This window comes from Lichenostomus cassidix, chromosome 1Ab, assembly GCF_008360975.1.
Source record: "Lichenostomus cassidix isolate B80296 chromosome 1Ab, HeHo_3.0, whole genome shotgun sequence".
NCBI classification, from domain to species: domain Eukaryota; kingdom Metazoa; phylum Chordata; class Aves; order Passeriformes; family Meliphagidae; genus Lichenostomus; species Lichenostomus cassidix.
In genome coordinates, this window is record NC_139481.1 from 9,490,052 (window position 1) to 9,510,533 (window position 20,482).

General features: G+C 42.4%; 1 protein-coding gene across 1 annotated transcript in view; it reads right to left on the reverse strand.

The window, feature by feature from the left end:
* Positions 1–20,482, reverse strand: part of ETV6 (ETS variant transcription factor 6) — a 124,703-nt gene that overhangs the window by 71,348 nt on the left and 32,873 nt on the right. The window contains exon 2 of the mRNA XM_085049724.1: positions 10,334–10,460. Within this exon, the coding sequence (XP_084905850.1) occupies positions 10,334–10,460 (127 nt within the window). The remainder of the gene's footprint in view (positions 1–10,333; positions 10,461–20,482) is intronic.

The window sequence follows — 20,482 nt, forward strand, 5'->3', positions numbered from 1 at the left end:
TTTAAAGAATAAAGAAAAGCAGGACTGGCAAGGGAAGATTTTAGCAAGAGTCCAAAGTGAAAGGCATGAAATTAAAAATACATGAAACATAACTGTAAAAAGGGGGAAGATAACACAGAAAATTCAGGTTTATAAACTAACTGCACAGAATTGTCTCAGCAAGTTACTTTCAGAAAAAAGGAATTTATGTCTAACCATGCATTTGCTACAGCAAATCCACAGCAAATGTGAAAAAAATGCAGTTGAAGATCACACTACTCATTCTGAGATGACAAAGCACCTTAACAAACTATATACAGAGGAGCACTGAAATACAGACACAAAGCAAAGGCATTAAGAACTCTGCGTAAAGCAGGTAATATCTTCCCTTCATGAGGGAGGTAAAATGCAATTTATGTTTACCATATAAAAAGGTGGGGATTTTTTCTTTTACAGTGTTGAGAGAAGGATGAGCAGAAATAAGCTTTATGAAATTAAATGTATAAATGCAGATTAAAAACTTATCTGGGAAGCAAATGGGTGCCAAACCTAAGACTTTTATCCCTACACTCTCCCTTTCTTTCAGTAGTTTGAAAGAAAAGCTAAACAGATCTCCCCAACTTTTAAAAAATAAAAAGGTATCTATTTATAGCTGCATTTATTGGAGCCGTTTCCTTATCAGGAAGTATGTAGCTGGGAATTACTATCTGCCTGCATCGGAAATTCTTTCAGGGATACAAAAACCCAAAAAGGAAATTTCCCTTCAAAAATATTCTATGTTTTTTTTGCTGCTGGTGGGTTTAAAATAAAATGTCAGTGCTCTGACCAGCTCACAGCTCCTTTGGGATGTTTGTTCTGCAAACAAGAAGCTTTAAGACACCTGAGGGAAACATTAAAAAAATGCTCCTAGAGAACTTGAAGAGGGAGAATGCTGAAAACATATTAATAGGAAAATAACCTTTTTATCAGGATGCTGAGGTAGTGCAAATCCATTACCAGCATTGCAGTATCTACCTCTCAAATAAGTGTATTGCTACAGTTCCCCGACCCTCCCAACTGAACTTCTGTGGCTCACTTCACATGTTCCCTCTCCACCCCCGGGGTAGGAGTGGTGCTTAGTCCAAAAGCCAGTGAAACTACCACTCTTCCTTAGAAAGGGGAGGGAAAAATCCCATACAGGAGCACCACACCCTCCTGCACATCACAGCACCAGGACAGTGCAGTGGCCATGCAGGACACAGGTGGAGTAATGCTTTCCTGCAGGAGAGGTCCAGGTTCGTGCAGCCCATGGCATCCAGTGCTACAAACAGTGAATCTTCAGCTACAAGGATCCCCTCAGTAAGCTCTCAGTTAAACTTCCACTGTCTCCAAAGCAACCCCCATAACCAAGAATTTTGCCATGAAGTCCCTTATCTTTCCTCTCCACTGACTGCAGAACACCCCACACTGTGCCTGTGGACTCTAAAGGCAGGAAGAACATATTGGTTAATCATTGGAGACGTTAATTTAATTTTTACTGTCGTGGTATAATTGAACATTTTCATTTTCTGGTCTCTCTAATTGCCATAGAGCTACCTGACCATGCTGCCAGTGCAGAGCAGAGACTTTTTGTTCAGTGGGATACAATAGCACAGGGAGATCAAAACCAGACAGGCAGATGGAATAAATAAAGCAGGGTGCTTCAGGCTATTCCTGGGGTATGACTTCTATGCATAAAAACTCATAAGGAAAGATTTGGAGTTAAGCAAGTTTCCTAATGCTTTGACTCTCAAAGTCAACCCATGGTGATTGTTTATTAACTCACAACATCACCAACAATATGCCCATTAAATATATAACTAACTATAACTTCTTGAACAAGGATCACTACTACATTAATAGCACCATGCTAGTCCTGCACAAAACATTTTACATGAGAAGTGAGCACATTCAAATATATTCATCCCATAAAAGACAGCAGACAAGCATTCCACAAGGCTGGAATGCTTGATATATAAGTGCTTCACCCTCCCAAGAACCTCTGGAGAATGATATTGGAAAGAGACTCTTGGCTGAGGGACTGGACTGGGCCTCCAAATGGATGGAATCATTTTACCAAAAATGTCTTCAACAAACTCACGAATCATTTATTCCTTCTGCTCCAGCAGTAAAATGGGGAGTTCTAAAAATGGCATAAAACCCCATTTAATGGCTTTTTACCAGGCTGTATTTGTTAAGCACCAGAAGGAGTGCCAGCACAGGACAGAGAAGGCATGAAAGTACAGCAGAAGGAAATCCAGCTTCTCCTAAAGTGCATCAAATAATTGTTTTGGTTCTGTGTGTGTATACATATGATATGCCACATGAATTCCTGGGACCTTGTAGCTACAGCAAGTTTCTCCTCAGACACTGTATGTCCCTCTCAGGACTGCACAGAGTTGCTCTCTTCCAAGAGGCAGCAGCTCATCTCTGTTAAAACATCATGCTATGTTGTTTCTGCAGGGCTTTTTACCACACTTGTGTTTTGCTGCAAGGCTCTCACCACACAATGGTTTCTTATTGTGGAGTTGTTAGTCATGCCTTACACACAGTTTCTCTTCTGTGTTTTCTTTAATTGTAGGGCTGTTTATGAATGTTGCATTCTTTGCATTCATTTTAATTCTTACAAGAAATAATTTTTAAAAAGAGCGTGGAAGCACTTATAACATAATACAAATGAAAAATTAAACAGACATTTGGGATGGAAGGAGAAAAGCAAGCTAATTTTAGGTTCGCTGATTTTGACAGAGTCCCTTTAAGACCAAGCTAAAAATGCTTCAAACCCAGCAATACCATAAATGTCCTGCTGCTTTTGCTTCTTATTCCTCTCCACACTTTCCAGGGGAATTCCACAAGGGATCAAGCTTGAATCCCATATTAAAGCGACACGGCTTCGTTTGCCCTCTGAATAGAGATGAGGGTGTGTTTTGGAGATTTAAAACCCTACAGAGAAGCTTTCCAGGAGGGTAAAAGACTAGCTTAGCACCACTGGGACTCCCACACTGCCAGCTCTCCGGATCCTGAAGCACAGATCTATTGACCTCCACATCAGGACTGCTTTGCAGGTTCCCACTGAGGCAGGAAGGATCTTATCCCTCCACACACTTCCACTGGGAACTGCCAGTGCAGGAAACTGATGTTAACTCTGGGCAGCAACTAGGCACATTGGGAAAAATAAAACCCACTTGACTCTAAAATAATCTCTCAAGAAGCAGAAGCCAGCTCACAGCAAGTGAGCTCCCTTTACACGTTTTCTTACAGTTTACCTGGATGCTTCTGCCATAGCCATCAGGCAGCAGTAAGGACTTAACAGATTTAGGGTTCAACTCACCAGCTATTTACAGAAATGACAACTGAAGTGGCCCTGTGTCACTCCAGTGCAAAACCAAAGACAAGGGGTTTAGTTTCCTACAGGTGATGAACAAAGACCATGCCAGAAAATGCAAAGCAGGATCTTCATGATCCAAAGGCCACAGTTTTCCCAGCTGAATCAGTAATGGTTTCAGTTGTGAAACCAGTGCAATAGTCCATATTAAATAGTAGCATCTATAATGTGCCCAGCCATGGCACAAAAGTGACTCTGAGACTGGGCTTCCCACCCATCCAAGTTCCCTGTTTGGATGATCTCTGAGGCTGGCCTGAGACTCGCTGTAAGAAATCCCTGGGATGGAGGCTGGAGCAGATGAGTTCAACTGAGGTGAGCACCTGAGGGTGTGTGTGGAAAAGCCTACCTAGGTTAGAGGCAGGCATGGTCAGTGTCTCCTCAGCTTAAGATTTGCATCCTGTTTGCCCAAGTCATGAAGGAGCTTTGCTGGGGTTAACCAAAGCAATGGTCACTGAGGCTGACAGGATGGCTGGCTGGGATTTCTACACTCCAGTCAGGCTGTCAGTAGATTATTAACAGTTATAAACTGAAAGACCAGGAGGCACTGCTGGATGGACCCTCTCTGCAGAGCTCACAATATAAATGTGCAAGAACAGCCCATGGCAGAAGACAAAGATGCAACATCAAGATTAAATACTGCAATAAGGTGTTAGCAAGCAGTGCCACTGCCAGGCTTATTTTTTTTCTTTTTTGCAGTGGGCTGGTATTGGTTATATGTAACATGAAAAGCAGATTAGGAGAAAAAGCAAGGACAGTAAGAGGGACAAATGAGGCTTGAGTGGCCATAATGTCAGGGAAGAACAAAGAGAGGTCTAGGAGAAGCCAATCATTTGAGAAAGAGGCCAGTCCAGGTCCCACGAAAATCAGTGGGAATTTAACCACTCATTTCAGCAGGACCAGGATTAGTCTCAGCCACTAATTTGACATTCTGGCCACCTCTCCCAGTCCTTTTGTCATACGAAGCTTTTATTTTATTTTCCCTGTATGTGCGTCAGTCAGTTTTGTTCCACAAAGATCCTTCCAAAGCAAATATTTTTATTGCTTGCTGCTCTAAATGTGGCTTAGGGTAAAGGGCTTTTTTTCCCATCTCACTACATACTTTCAATTCAGTGCATTGAATATTCTAGTAACTAAACAACAATATGCTTAATGCTTCAAAGTGGCTTTCCAGCTGCTAGCCAAAATTGTAGAATAATTAACAGGTGCCAAAGGATTAATAAAAGGAGTAGCATAATTAATAGACACTATACACAAAAAAATGAATCCTTGGCAATCCTGAGAGTGTTGTTGTTTCCTCCTCCTTCTCTTAATTGTTTCCTCCATTCCTTTAATAAGAAAAAAAAAGAAAACTAGTGCCCTTAAAACACAAATGATACATATAAGCAACAATGCACGATCAGAAGAAAGAAACTGGCAACAAACTGCCTTCAGGTCTAATAAATGCCTTAGTTTAAAGAAACTGCCCAACTACCTGTCCTACCCTACTAGTCATGTCCACACAGAACTTTATTGCAGTATGTGGTACAGCTAAGGTCACAAAGATGCCAAACCAATACAGAACCACTGGACTAGTTCCCACCAAATCAAAGTATCAAATAATAATACAAATAGCCATGCAGAAAGACTCCTAAGAAACACTCTCTAAAAACTTAAAGCCTTTAATCATTGCAGAAAATGAAACAAATTTCCTTTCTGTCCCTAATGAGGAAAGTAGAACAGACAGTAACAACAAGGGACACAGAAATACCAAAATTAAAAAATGTGATCTCAGTAGCTGTATGTGACCAGGTCTGCATTCTGTGAAGTTTATCCAAATCAGCTGTGGCCTGGAACTTCTCACATACTGGAAAAACCAAAGACCAGAACCCAAGCCTACACTGGAAACAAAAAGCACTCAAACGATTTTACAAATAGGTCTTTAGCTTTGCCTACCACCACAGCCCCCCAAAAGTGAGTGGAGTCAAGACAACACTGAAGTCCCAAAGTAAAAGTTCTCCCCTACGATCTGATGCATGTACTGTGACATCTTGAGTGTATCATTATCACTCTGAACATCAGTGAAGACTGCTGGGGGTTCAGAAAAATAGGCAACAGCATGAAAAATTAGTTGTTGACAAGAAGAATTGCTTTGTGTGCACAGAGAAGTATGTGCAGTGTGTTTTACTATGACAATGAGCTGCAGACATATGAAGGATGCCAGCATTAAGGAGAGAAGAGTAATTAGTTCAGAGGTACAAATTAACTAATTTTCATATTTGTATCAATAGAAAACGCTGAAATCTTTTCCCATGAGATCCCTCTCCCTAAACAAACAGATGCAAAATAGATCTGCATTCCACCCTTCCAAGCCTCCCACCTCTCTTTTTATCTCTGAAGGTACCCTTCGGAGATTAAAATCAAACTGTACAAATCAATGTAAGTGTGCAAGGGGGAATGATGTTGCACAGGATCAGATCGTGCAACAAGTCCTTTCTCAGCACTGAGATTTCTTCTGTCTCTCCTGTTGAAGAAGTTTTATATTGACAGAGACAAAAGAAAACCATGAAGCCTCTAGCACATACTTGCTGTTATAGCAGGCAAACCACCTTATTTTAATCTTGTGTATAACAAAAAAGGAAAAAGCTATTTCCTCTTTAATTCAGAGTATATTAATAGACCCAGGGAAGGGTTATCATATCCATCTCTTAAATCCTGTATCCTCTAGCCAGTATCCTGGATAGAGAATTTTCTACTACAAGGTTTTGGCCATAGCATAAAATAAGTAGGTAATGACATTTTACCTGATGAGCCAGAGATTGGCTTTAATAAAAACGAAATTTAAAAAAATATAGACCCCCCCAACTAAAAAAACCCCACTAACTTTCTCTCTGTGGCAAAATGGAGTATTTCTCCAGAGATAAGGCATATGCAAATAGTTTCAGAGGATTTCCACCTAACTCTGCACTATTCATTATCACAATACGTGGGCACTTTCTGTATTACTTTTCAAAACATTTAAGAGTCTTTGCGCTCATGGGTTTTTTTCATTTTACAGTGGAGAAACTAAAACAAGGAGTCCGAGGTCCCAGAAGACACCAAGGACAGAACCTTGTGTGCAAGCTGAACTTGCTTCTCTTCAATGCTCAGTAAAAAATGTCCATTTTCCAAACACTCCTTCCTCTGACATTAGTGCAGTCTAGTGGAGATCATATCTGCTGCAAAGCTACCGTGGCAGACACACCAGGGACAAAGAGCAACTGTTCTCTGACCACACACTTAAAATGTAAGAAAGAATATTCCCCAGCTCCCCACTGATACAATGCCCCCAATACTCTGCTCCTAGTGGATGTTAAGCAAACAAGTGTGTTTAAAAGTAAGGGCCAAAGTCCCTTAAAAAGAAATGCAGCACCAAGAAAGGTATGTTTTATCCAAAAATGATTCTTAATATCCCAGAGATTTAAAGTTAAGACTGATTACACTGCACTTCTATACTGGCTGGGGAGAAAGCAGCTACTTAAAATATAAAAGGCTGTGTGTGTGAGAAGGGAAAAGTGCTTTTACATCACCCCCAGAAAAAGGTGTTTGTCTATATAGTTGAGGCTGTGTTGACCTAAGAGAAGGAAGCTTGTAGCAAAGAGGGATCTGCATTCTACCCTTCCAAATTTTGCACTTCTCCTTTTTCCAGTCTCTGGATAAAATCAGCTCAGCCTACCTGAGAACCATTTGCTCATCAAAGAGTGAGAAATAATTTATTACACCAAAGGAAATTGCTCTACTTCTTGTCCTGATACCATTGCTGCTGGTGCTCTCAGAGTGCTCTGGAATATTAGAAACAGTGAAATTTCTTATCAGAAGACATAAAACTGCCTGAATCCAGAGACTGCTCGTCATGTTCAATGAGAAACATTTGTCTCTAGGTCTCTCTTTGGACCAAGTGCTCTTTTCAGCTGCACCTGCAGCACAGGTACATGGAGATGTGTGGAATGGCACTGAACCCTACCTTGGTTTTGGTGAATGCCATCAGAATGTCATGGAAACAGGAGTGGAAGCCTGACAACCTCTTGGCTCTGTGTGTGAGTAGAGGAATTTATCACATCTCCCTGCTGCACTGAAATGAGTGAGGGCTGAAAGTTATTAAGCTCCACCTAATCAACAAACACAACAGTAGGGATGGAACCAAACAAAAACTCAGACCTAGAAGTTCCTCGGACTTTGCAGATCTAAACCCTACCTCCACACACAGTACCACAGCCTGAACTAGAAATTAGCTACTTTGCCTGACTTCTGAGGCAGTTTGGATTTAAGATCAAAGTTGTACCTCAGACACATCTCTAAAAATAAACGAACAGACAAAATATAAGTGAGAGGAGTCCATGCAGGAACTGAAAAACCCTGTATTAATACCTCTTAAAACCTCATGACAGGAAATCCAAAAGGTGCTGAGTTATTTCTATACATGGTATTAGCAAGACTACTCCTGGAATATCATCTTAAATCTTCTTCTGTTGTCCTCACTTAAAGAAGGATGTCTGAAGTGGGAAACAGTTCACAGAGGTGATAGAAACAGAATTTGAAATCTGAAAGATTAACAGGAAGACTGACAGCCTTAAGAACCTCTCTTCCTATCCAGTTTAGCCAAGAAAAGGTTAAGAAGTGACTATCTAAAAGCACCTATATCAGGAGGAGTCTTTCGACAATATTTAGCAGGAAAGGCGATAATGAGATCTAATAGTTGGAAACTGAAGCTTGACTAATTCAAACTATAAATAGGGCACTTAAAAAAAAAAGCAAATAAGGAGATAATTAAGCATTAAAAGAACATCTAGAGACCTTATATCCTCCTCATCACTTAAGTCTTTTACAAGAAGAGCAGAAATCTTTCAGCACATGTTGTAGCTCAGTTACAGGACCTAAGCACAGCACTCACTACATGAAGTTCTACACAAAAGTTACACCAGAGATCGTTCTAGGAATTCAGAAGCTTGCTCCTGGCCTAGCTATGAATCTATGTACCTTAAAAACAGTGGTTTTAACAGTGTTTGGGTCTGCTGGTTGACAACAGTGTTTTGTGCTAATAGGCTGCACACTGAGCTACAAAATACTACACTGCCATTGACTACAATTAGTAAGGCTGTGTAAATGTGCTCCATGGTGTTTATGACCTCAGACACTAACTTTATGGAAGGCTATTTCACAGAGATTTCATGATTAATCATCTGTGCTTTTACACTGCAACAAGTCAGACTGGTGTGGAAATTCTAAAGGGAAAGAAGCCTTGCATGTTTAAAAATGTGCCAACCAAAAGAACAGAAAAACCAAAACAAAAGTCAAGGTGAAAGGGTGGACCACACCTAAAAGTACTATGAAAAAAATTTTTACAGAGAGGAAGCTTCATGAATTCTACACTATCCAGTGTGCTGGCTAGCTGATGGGAAGGAAGCAGGTACAACATGTACCACCACTTTCAGTATCAAGAGTCTTTGTCTTCCTGCCTTATGCATATGCCAGACACAGTGGGGAAGGCAACAAGTAACTGGAAAGCCAGCTGTGATCCTGGCTGTGGAGGGGACAGACAGTGGCTCCCACAGCAGAAGTAAACAGTACCGGCTACTGCAATAAGGAAAAAACCCAAAAGATCTGGGGATGATCTTTTGCAGCACCAGTGGGGAAAAAAACTGCGGGAGAAAAACTGCTTGTGTTGGGTTTTTTCATGCCTCCTTTGGGCAAAGCACAGCAATGCCCTGTAAGCGTGGCAGCAAGTCCTCCCTGGGCCAGGGGAACAGCTGAGTAGCCACACACACATGCCAAGCTGGGCCTGGGAGCTCATGGAGGGACCAGACACAGTCAGAAACACTGCAGCATCATCTCCAGCTCCCACCAGGAAGCACAGGAAAGGTACAACCTGGGCCACACAGGACACATGGGACACAGCATGGCAGCGAGTGACTGTGGGGCAGAGCAACTCAATGGCCAGCAAGGGAGAGAGCATGGGACTACAGAAATGCTTGAAACACAGTTTGCATCCAGAAAACAACTGTGTGATAGACAGCTGAGGACAGGAATGAGAGTGCCTTGTGATAAACACTGACTTCCCCCTCTTCCCCGCATCAAAATCCCAAACCTGATTTGTCAGATGGCAAAGCACAAAGTTTTGTTTGCTCCTGACCCTCTTGCTCATTGTTCCTCAAGTACCCCAAGAATATAACACCTGACAAAAGTTTACTTAGGACATCTTAATTTCCATCAGAACTGCTTCCCCTCCAAAAAAGAAAATTCCACTCTTCTTGTCCCCATCCTATCTAATTCACCTCTCACTGGCCAACAGTCCTTGGCCTTTCCTATTTGTCAAACACTAAATCATCTCAGCAAGGAAGTACCTGGCTCTCCCCTTGCCCCCATCTCCAGTTTTTGTTCCAATGTCAGTGATATGTCCTTCCTCCTTTGCAGCTTCCTTTTGTGCTCAGCTAAGCTCATTCCTCCTCCTTTCCCACTGCCCCTGTCAGCACTCATGCTCTACTCTAGAGAGCCTGGGCAACACAAGTATTTGAGACCCCTCAGAACCTGAAGAATAGCCACAGCACAAATGCATTCCACTTGCCACAGCTGGTGAAACTCTGACCTTGTGCTGCAGCACGTAACAGAGCAATTCCAATAAAGTGGAAGGAAACACAGCACTTCCCGTCAAAATAAACCCTCCATATTTGCGCTGACATGAGAAACAGGCCAAATGCTTGACAAGGGGTGCAGGGGATGGGAGGGAGAGATTCAGCATACTGTATTTAAGAGTAATTTCTTTAGTTAAAAAACAATAGCTACGAAAACCAAATCAGCTAGAGCTTATTAAAAAAAAAAAAAAAAAAAAGTATAAAGCAGGGACTTCCCTGCTTTCTTCCATAAAACCAGAAATAACTCCTCAGCCCACCCCACCCCCTCCTCAGTCCAAGAACTTAAGCAGCCTGTGCTGACACTCACGCAGGTGCGCTGGCAGTCTGATGGTGTCTTCCTCCATCCTGATGGCTTGAGGCACTGGGACATGTAGTGGTGACGAAGTGTAATTTGGTACCGGACTCGCTGGAGGTGTGTAGGAAATTCTTTCTTGCTGTTAAAAGAAAGTGGGGGGGGAGGGAGAGAAAGACAGAGGACAACGTGAACTTTGGAACAGAGGTGCAAAACCACGGCAGAGGAGGGGGAAGTGGGTGGAAGGAAGGAAGTGTGTGCCTGGTGATGTGAGCGGCACTAGTGATGCACCCAGAGAGCCACAGAGCACACACAGAACACTGCCAGCCAGCGCTGCCCAGTGCTGCAGGGGGAGCAAGCACCTTTTGGGGTGGGGGGTTAACTTTCAAAAGGTCCATGAAGCTTCCAAGGGTCTTCTCAGAAATTTGCCAAGGGAGGAAAGGGGAAGGGATATGCAAGTGGGGAGACTCCAAGGGGTTTATGTCAGTGAAAATCTGACAGCAACTCCATGATACATGCATGAATTCCACTGAAGTGCCAAAACCATTTAACCTTATGCTAACAAACCAGTCATGATCTGAACAAGCTAAGCGTTTAACACTATAGTACTCCCTAACATTTTAATGACATAATCAATAACTTTTGTCTTTGCTGCAGAAAAACACATCACTGAAGACTGGTCTATTTACCATCAAGTAATGTAGTACTTTTGCTTTTGCTAAACTAGTTACTATTGCCTTCTTTGAAGTAGCTAAACTTGCAAACAAATACTGTCAAATAGAGTTATAAAGGGCAATTTGTGAACGTTGTATTAGTTTCATAATTGTCACAGTTAGGTTTTTACTCATGAAAATGCCTGACAAGAAATCTAAGACTGAAACTTCATGTGATCTGACGGGAAAATTCTTCCATATTCTACGATTGTACTCCAATCACAGTACAAAATCTACCCTTTGTAAATAAACATAGCCACAATTTTACAGGAACATAAAAAAACCCATCATCATCTGCTTCCTGGAAGGCTATGCATGTTTTTCTCCAAAGCCATTCAATGATGGCAGTGCAAACAGTATGGATTTACATCCCTGCACATACAGAAGCAGAAAGAGCTACCTAATTTCTGAGCATTTGCAGGACAGTATGAGTGCAGCTCCTCACCCTGACCTCGATCTCTGGCCAACGGAAAAGACAAATTTGGTGCTGAACCAAGAGAAGGTAATTACTTCCATGACAAAGCACAGCATTATCACAGCCATGAGACAGGGAAATAGGCTGAGGCTGACAGAGGCACCTGCAGAGTGTAACGTTAGCATCCTTACCACCAAAGGGAAAGTTTGTAAAAACCTCTACAGGCAGATTAGGTGATATGTCCAAAAATAAATAGAACACCTAGAAAATCTTGCAGCAAGCCCAAGTCATTCTTTTGCAAGGTGCTGTTTGCTGCTCACAAACTCAGGCAGAAGTGGAAGTGTAGCCTCAACATCAGGAGTCTCACCACTACACTCTAAACCACATGGCAGAGAAGACTGACAGCATGTGTAGAACAAACTATTATAAATATTTGAGGTTTAGACAAAGTGAGAAGACAGGCCTGTTTCACTCCACCATCACTTTGTTATTTCTGCAAGTATAGCCTCTGTGGATTTCAACTCAGTACCTTTTAACCAGAAATTATTCAATCTTATGTTCCTGTCTCCCACAAACTCAGTTTCTTTCTACTCATCACTGTCCAGGCAGCAGCATTGCATTAACTTGCATGAATTCAGTTTTTCATAGTTGCCAAACAGGGATGTTCATTGTGATGTGATGAAAGATGCACCTGTGGAGCCACAAGGCGTTGCTCTGTTTCCAACTGATGCAACTCCTTCCCCGACCCAAAGCAGCTGACTCTGTGCTTCCCGTTCCAGAGGTGCAGCTCTCCATGCCCATCTGCACCTCTCACCCTGGTGCACCTCTCACCTCTCATCTGCACAGCACCCAGGGAGGGCAGGCAGAGCAGGCACTTCCCAGCATTTCCTGCTGTGATCCACAGTGCAGATAATCGAACCACACTGCAGCTGCTCCCTTTGTTCATGGAGATATTTATAAGAAGAGGAACACTTCAGAAACACAGCCACACAGATGCCTGCCTCTGCAAACGGGCACCAGAGGATAGGTGGGAGACCTGAAGTCCTTCTCCTCCCTCCTGAAGAATGCAGGATGCAGTCCAAGCTCAGGTCACATTTCATGCTCACAGAAATACTGAATCACCACTGCAAAGACCAAGTGGCTTCAAAGGGCTTCCTCACTGCCCAAGAGCAGGTGGAAAATGAAATTAAATCCAGAAGCCATCCATTTCCCTCAACACCCAGGAGGTATCAAACAAAGACATTACGCTTCCAGTATGTGCTGCCTTTACTGATCAGTCTCCTAAAGGCATACCGTAACTTGATTTATACCATGACAGCTTCATTGAGATTTACTGTTATAAACAAATGCATTTGATTCATTGTTTCCTAGTATTCATAAGGACAGGACAGCCAAAACCAAACAAGATATGGAACTGCAGTTACTTTTCCCACACACCTTGGATGTCCCCAGTACTGTATGAATTACTATTTGCAGAAGGCATTTTACAAGGCACAAAGGGAATTTAGCTATCCAATTCATATTAGTGCCTTTGAAATGCCCTCTCTTGCTAATCCTGCATTTTTCTGTCAGCACCTTTAGCCCAAATATCAAAGCAATTTACAGACATTAGGTACGTCTTTTTCTTTTTATTAGACACATGGACAACCTAAGTTAGAGCAAGAGCAAAGCTCAAATGAGCTAGTAATTTCAGAGTTAAACTGTCTTCAAAAAGGACAGCATGTGCCTCTCAAGGGCAATACATTCAACAACTGCATGCTGAAAGAGCTGCCCTTGTAACTGTCCTGGACAGATTTCCAAAAGGTGTGGCATGGTAATGGCACAGGGAGGTCAAGACATGGGGCTTGTGGAAAAAATTAGCCTAATCCTTGTTTGCAGCATGGAGCAAAACTACAAACACCAGTCTGGTTCTGCAACCTGTCCCAGCTCTGTGCTCAGCCCCAAGCAGTGCCCAGCTGACACAGTCAGTGCACAAGGTCACACGTGCTCCTCCAGGCTTTCTGAGGCTTTTTAGAGTCACATTTCCAGGAGGTACCAATTGTGCTCACACCACTGAGAACGGGTTGCATTAATCTTTGCAACTCCAGAGGTGCCCAGTGCTTCTCTCTTTGGGATCCACCAAACAAAAACATGGCTGGTGTCTCATGCTTCTAAGGTTATGCAACCAGATACTCTGCTACTAGGAATTTTTCTGAAAGCATTTCCTAGTCAAGTTTAATATTTCCCTTTGTGTTAAGGCCAAGAGTGGTAGGGCTGTTCAAGCCACAGCTTGGGAGGAAGGATAGGTAGTGCTGGTAGAACCTGCATGAATCTTGCATGCACTTGAGCAAACAGCCTTGCTGAAGTTTAATCTACTGGTAAAAGAAACTAAATTGATAAACATTTTATGTGGTCGAGATTTTTGGTGATGAGTGTTAGGAAAGAGCTTGGTACTACCAAATTGCATATTCACCACCTGCCAGGGGACTCTGCAAACATCTAAACCTACAAGTGACCAAATGCTCAGTCCCAAACAATTACCAGCTAAGAATTTCAAAATAGCAACTCCAGAGCACTTTGTCAGTAGTCACAAAGAGGTGACTAAAACAGCTGGAATATTGCCTGCTGTCATAATTTTTGATCGGTTTCTTCAGCTCACAGGGAGTCAAGGAAGTTTCACCATGAAATTTCACCTTGCTTACAGCATTTGAAGAGATGCATTGAGTCAACTTTTATGGAAGGCCATGTCTGGGGTAAACTCTGGTGGCTAGTGCTCCAAGAGTGCCACCTGGACAACCAGCCAGGTCTGCTGAGAGCAGGACATGTTTTCACCTGCCTGATTGAGCAGACACAGGCTGAAACACATGGCTAAGAATCAAAAGAATTTATGGGTTTGTTCTCTTTACTAAATATTCAGCTGCTGAGAATGCCGTAGATCAAACCATCCTGTCTAAATCAAAAGCTATATTGACCATGACTATGTAGTAGGAGTGTATGTAACAGCTGACTAGACTCCCAAAGCCATCAAAGCACACACTGATTTCAATTTGAAGAACTGGGGTACATCCTTTACTGGCAAAATCTACCTGAACAGATTTTCTCTGACAGGAATACAAATAATTCAAATTGCTAAAATAAAAATATTAACTAAAAAAATTCAAAAGAGCAAAATTAAATTTAAAAGAAGTCTAACAGTTGAGGATGAGGAAGCCTACAAATAAAAATAGCTTCAGGCTTTTGATATAATTTCACCCTTCAAAACTCCAAAGCAACAGCCTTGTAATCTGATAGTCTTTTTGTCCCTTTACTAAGTTCACTCAGATGGCAGGCACCAAGGGTATTTTTGCAGAAATGAAAATAAAATATGTAAAAAAGTCTGCTAAGCAAGCTCTCGTGTTGTCCCAATGGCATGATTATTTCAGTCGCTGGATAGGTGGTATAGCAAAACTACCTTTTTTAATTGATAAAGCAAAGAAATGCATTACCTGTGCAGCTGTTTTCAGGAAACTGAAACAGCCAATGTAGTCTGCAAATACCTTGTGCTGGACAGAGAAGGCAGCTGACCCTAATCACTGCATAAAAGCTTTCTCCTATACTGCACATAATGATACCACACAGGGAGAAATGAACTGAGAGTGAAAGCTGACACACATTTGCCTCCCAGGACACCAGTGTACCTGTGCCACGAAATGAAAAGACAAGCCCAGGGACCAGGAGCCAGCGGGGAGCCTGGGAGGGTCTGGTTTGGCTATTGCGGATCCTCGTAGGAGTAGGTGGCTTGAGTACAGTAGAGGGGAGAAAAGGGCCTTAGAGAAAAGGGTTGTTGGGGGTAAATGATGTCTTTGCAGGAAAAATTCAGAAGGCCCTGAGCATCTGGGCACTCAGCAGGGCAATGACAGCAAACCAGACACAGAGCAGCACAGGTGACAACAGCAGGAGATTCAGGTAAGTTAATCCTTAGGGAAGCAAGTGAGGGGAAGAGGAAAGGGAAGGAAGACAGATGCACTGTTCACCAGTGGTTTGGATGTAATACTATAGCTGGATATGAAAGCCCAGAAGACCACTATGAGATGAGTTACAGCATCTAACATAGGGAGCAGGAAGGAAATCAGAGCCCCTAATGGACTGCATGGCACATTTGGGGACTTTGGTCAATGTTACAGTTTGCATACTCCAACTTCTGCCAGGGACAAAGGCTCAGGTTCCAAAAAAAGCAAACTAGAGCTCTGCACTACCAACTCTCCACCTCCCTCCCTCCCTTCCCCCAGCTGCTGTCGTCTTCTTAATTTCCATGGCAGACATCTCCTAATTTTTGATCCCATTAATACAGCAATTCACGTCAAATCTATAGCAGCATAATCAGCACACTATCAGTAATTAGAGAAATTAAAACAAACACAGCTCTCTGGAATGGACCTTATGCAAAGCAGCACTGGGAAAAGATTAACATCTCATTTCCTGGGCAGAGAGGAGAGATTGTCTCAGTAACCTTAGCAATTTTGTGAAGTTCAGTTCCTCCCTAACTCCTCCCTCCAGCCTGTCCTCCCTGCTCAGGGACAGGTGATGGCTCTCCTCTCATGTCTCAGTCCTTACTCAGGCAAATAAAAAACAAACACAGAGGTGCAATGGTTCATCACAAAGGAAGGGGAAAGGAGACAGTGGGAAGTTCATGCTTCTCCCATAGTGATTACAGCCACTGTCCTAATTAAATTAAAATTGTACAGACAGCAATATCAATGCACTGAAGTGCTGTGAAAAGGCAGCTTGAGGAGATCAATGTTGTCATTGAAAATGCACATGATACAGTTGCATTATTGTACAAGCACTCCAAAATATTTCAAATTAGCAAGTATAAAAGAAGCAAAAAACTAGCTGAACCACATGCTCAGGTATTTCTTTGCTGCTAATATTGGGGAGTAGAGAATAGAACAGGCTGTGAGAAGACAGTGTCAGGTAAAACTAGAAGATAAAACTAAGGCAAAAAGCTTAGTATGATTCATGAAAGGATCTGTTATTTACATGTATAATAATGAATTTGATCTATAGATATCCCAGCTAGGCAGCTGAAAATACATGAGAGGCAGATTTTGGTTCAGAATTTGGAATTGGAATCATCATACTCCAAATGGGAGCAAAGCCTTATCTATCCACCTACCCTTCTGCAGCAAGGCTCCAAGAAGAGGCAGTAAAGCTGGGACTTGGCCCACCTGACCTACTCCTTCAAGGCAGAAATCAACCATGGATTCAACTGCCTGATGTTAAGAAACTATCTGCCCCCAGCTCTTTTCCACATGCAACTCCAAAATCTGTATCATGGGATTGTCACTGCAACACTCCTCTGAAGAACTTGCTACTGACCTTTGTTTAAGCAGGGTATGGAGAAAGGTGGGCCACTGCTGTGACCCACAGAGTCCCTTTGGCATCTATATCACAATGTGTTGGTACACTCACTACACACAAAGCACCACAGAAGGCTCAAAAGAGACAGTTAATTGCACAGCCAGGGAAAAAACCCCACAGGAGGCTTTGAAGTACTGTGGCCAGTGAGTAAGCAGCAAGCAAGCAAGGAAGGCAACAGAGAGAACTTTCCAGGCTTAGCATAGCTGCATGTCAGAGCTATTTCAGAGGTATTTCAGAGGTATTTCACTGCACTTTTTTGTGTTCTCTTTTCTAAAACAGGCAGGGCTGGGGAGCTTCATCTCTGTAACATACGGTGGTTGTACAACCCTGCCTGTGTGCGTGGGAATTAACAGCCTGAACACCCCTCCTGCAGTCAGGTGCTCATTTCAGGGCAAGATTCCTGCAGGCCATGAAACTGAGATGGGAAGACTAAGGGGAAACATGGTGTACAGGGAGCTGCCCTCGTGTGCTATGGGAAAGCTCCTCTTCTGCATCCCAGGGCTGGCATGGCACAAGTGTTTTTACTTGGTTACATTATTGAGCTGTCAAAGTTGCGATGTTACTATGCATTCAAACACATATCTAAGAACAATCATCATCTCTGATCTTCCTACCGTGGATGTACATTGCTTTCTGAACATTTCTGCTGAAGCTACAAGTACTGTGAACAGGATCCTTCACAACAGAGGATATCAAATATTTACACAGCACAAATCACAGGTCAGAACGGTCACATGCAGGGGGTCAACTCATTCACTGTCCCGGGATATCTAATTGCCCATCAATTAGGTAGTGGAAAAATCATGGGAGAATAATTCACATAAAAGTCACAGCTTCTTTTAATCCTCAGTCACTGATGGAAACAGAATTCCTGTGGAGCTGCAACATCCTGAAATACACATTTTTAAAATACCATTTGCAAACATAAGAAATGACCCTTCTCGGTCCCACTGCACAGCTGGGCTCTGCTCCCATCTGTACCTGAAAAATTCTACAGTGAATTTTATTTATTTATTTTTTAAACAATGTTTCTGGTCCAGATGTTTACTGGTGGAAGTAAAATCCACATACGCATCTCAGTCTTTCTCTTCTCCAGCAACTTAAGCTCACTGTCTCTCCTTATCTATTATCTCCTTACTATTAGCATACATAGCACCCCTGCATTTCCACCTCAGCGTTACTCCACACTTCAGACTTCTGGCAGGCTTTCCATGAAAAAGGACATGCCGAATGCACAGAGAAACCTGGGGGTGCCATGATGGAATCTAATGCTACACCTTATTTTGCTCCTGAAGATTCAAGTGATGCCACAGTAACCCAGCTCACACAGCATGGTAGGGAGTGTGCCACATCCCCTTGTTCAAAAACACCTCTAAGTAGGTAAAGACAATTTTCCAGAGAGAATCTAGGCCAGGCTGGGAATAGGATAGCTATAATAAGGGCTGCTGGTGACAAAATGAGCAGATCTACTTGAGTAAAACTGAACAGAATCATCGACGAGAGAAAGACAGCCAAATAAAATACCCATTCTCAAAGACTGTCTTAATAAGCTAGTCCAGAAACAAGAGATGATGGATGTTTGCCACTATAAAATATCCCAGAGATTCAGATTTTTCAACTCCCAACACATTAAATGCAGAGGGAGTTCCTAGAAAGGGCTTTACTTGCCCTGACCTTGAGTAGTGTACAGAAACTGGATATGAAAGAAACATCAAATTACAATCTTCCTCTCCCACTATTCTTTCACCTACTCCAGCTACTTACTTTAATGTGAACAACATTAAGGTCAGTGTGACTAGAAAAGGAAACCCTAGCTGACAAAGGAGAGCATATAAAAAACAGCTGGTAGGATTTCACTTAGGATATTGCATCCTGCACATTTGCAGGCTCTTCATTCTGCATCTTACACACACACACTTGCATGTATGCAAGACAGACAAATTTTACAAGAGTCAAATGATCTAGCTTGTAAAGGAGTAAAGGAACTCCAGAGATGGAGAGAAGAAATGACAGATACAGCCCAACACCCAAAAGGAAATAAAAACAAGAGGGAAGATAAGGTAATCTGGAAGACATATTGCAGAAGGATAACCTAATAAGAACCTGTGATTAAAACATAAAGATGCATTGAGAAACCACTGAAAGAAGCTGAGTTACATAAAAAGAAACAAAATCTGCAGCAGGTCAGCCTGTACACAAACTGGGCTGTTTCGCTGGGTTTTTTTAACAAGCTGTTTAGCAGCTTTTGTTAGGTCTCTGCAGTCATCAGACTGATGGTATGAGAATGCAAACTAGAAGAAATTGAACTTTTTGCTGATCAATGCATCAGACACCAAAATACTACTTAGAAAAAGAAAACAAACCACCTGGGGGATAGCTTGAGGCACAGTAAAAGCTTATATTTCCTCTAAATTATGGTCCTTCCAGCAGAGGACCACCAGGATTAGCAGAACTTTAAGGGGAGTTTTTAAATATATTTGTACAGAAACAGCTGATCATGGTACTGCATATCTGATTCAAAAAAAGAACAGATGTGCTTTCACATGTGTGTGAAAAGAAGTTGAAGCTCCTGAGCAAGACATACTTTTAAGGAGTGGTAGATGACAGGAAAAGAGCAGAGCCTGAGTTCAGCAATATGGTCTATATTTCGTGGACAATGACAGGGTCAAGTGATGGTTTTTCATTAAATGCTTTCTCCTCCATTAATGCTGCACACTGTAATGATTTGACCATTGCTATTAACAAATCTGCCATGTCCCTGCCTGGAGCTAATAAGTAATGAACTAAGCGGGTGAATATTCTGTTGCGTAAGGAGAGCTATTAGCAATCCTTTCCCAACTGCTCTGAAAACAAGAGATGCCTTCCAGGTATGACCTGTCCATGTGACAGGGTACACCCCACACAGACCTTCTTCCTTCACTCTGGAAATTCCAGGGGCACTCCCAGCACTCAGAAGAGGAATAAGAAGTGGATCACCTCCTGTGTAGTGGTGCTGTACAGGGCTGGGCGGCAGATGCCAGACTGCAAAGCACAGGATAGAATAAGCTGCACAGAAGAGGTCTGAAGAGAAATGGTAAGGACACAAGTTTGCCTGTTCCCAGGCCTGCCACTGACTCTCCAAAACAACTTGTGGCATCACCACAGCCCTCACTGCCTTGGTTGTGCCAACAGGACAATGGGATAAAAATGCTGAGGCCCACAGGTGTGTCAAGCCCTGTGACAAATCTCAGTTTAGCTGCTTTCCTCCTGCCATAGCTTTTCCTGTTCGTTAAGTTCCCCAATTGTTTTAATTGTTCCTTTCAACCTCTGCATCACTTTTTGTTCTTCCTCAAATTATTATTTTGTTTTAGCTCATAATCCTGAAGCATTGGTTATGATGTTGTTCCTGGCAGAACAGAAGTGCTGAAGTTTCACTCTGGTTATCTTTGGCTTGTTTTCACAACTGAGCATTGCTGGTTCACATCTGAATGGACACTGCAGTGAGAGCCACTCCACCCTTACCATAAGGCTGCCTCTGACCTGCAAATATTGCCTCACTATGTAAGTGAGAAGCTTGGGAACTGAGCCAGCTGAAATAGAGTAAACTCCAAACATTTTTAAGAGAAAGAGTAAAGAGCTAGTCTTAGGCTCATTTTAACTAAATCTGAAGACTTCTTC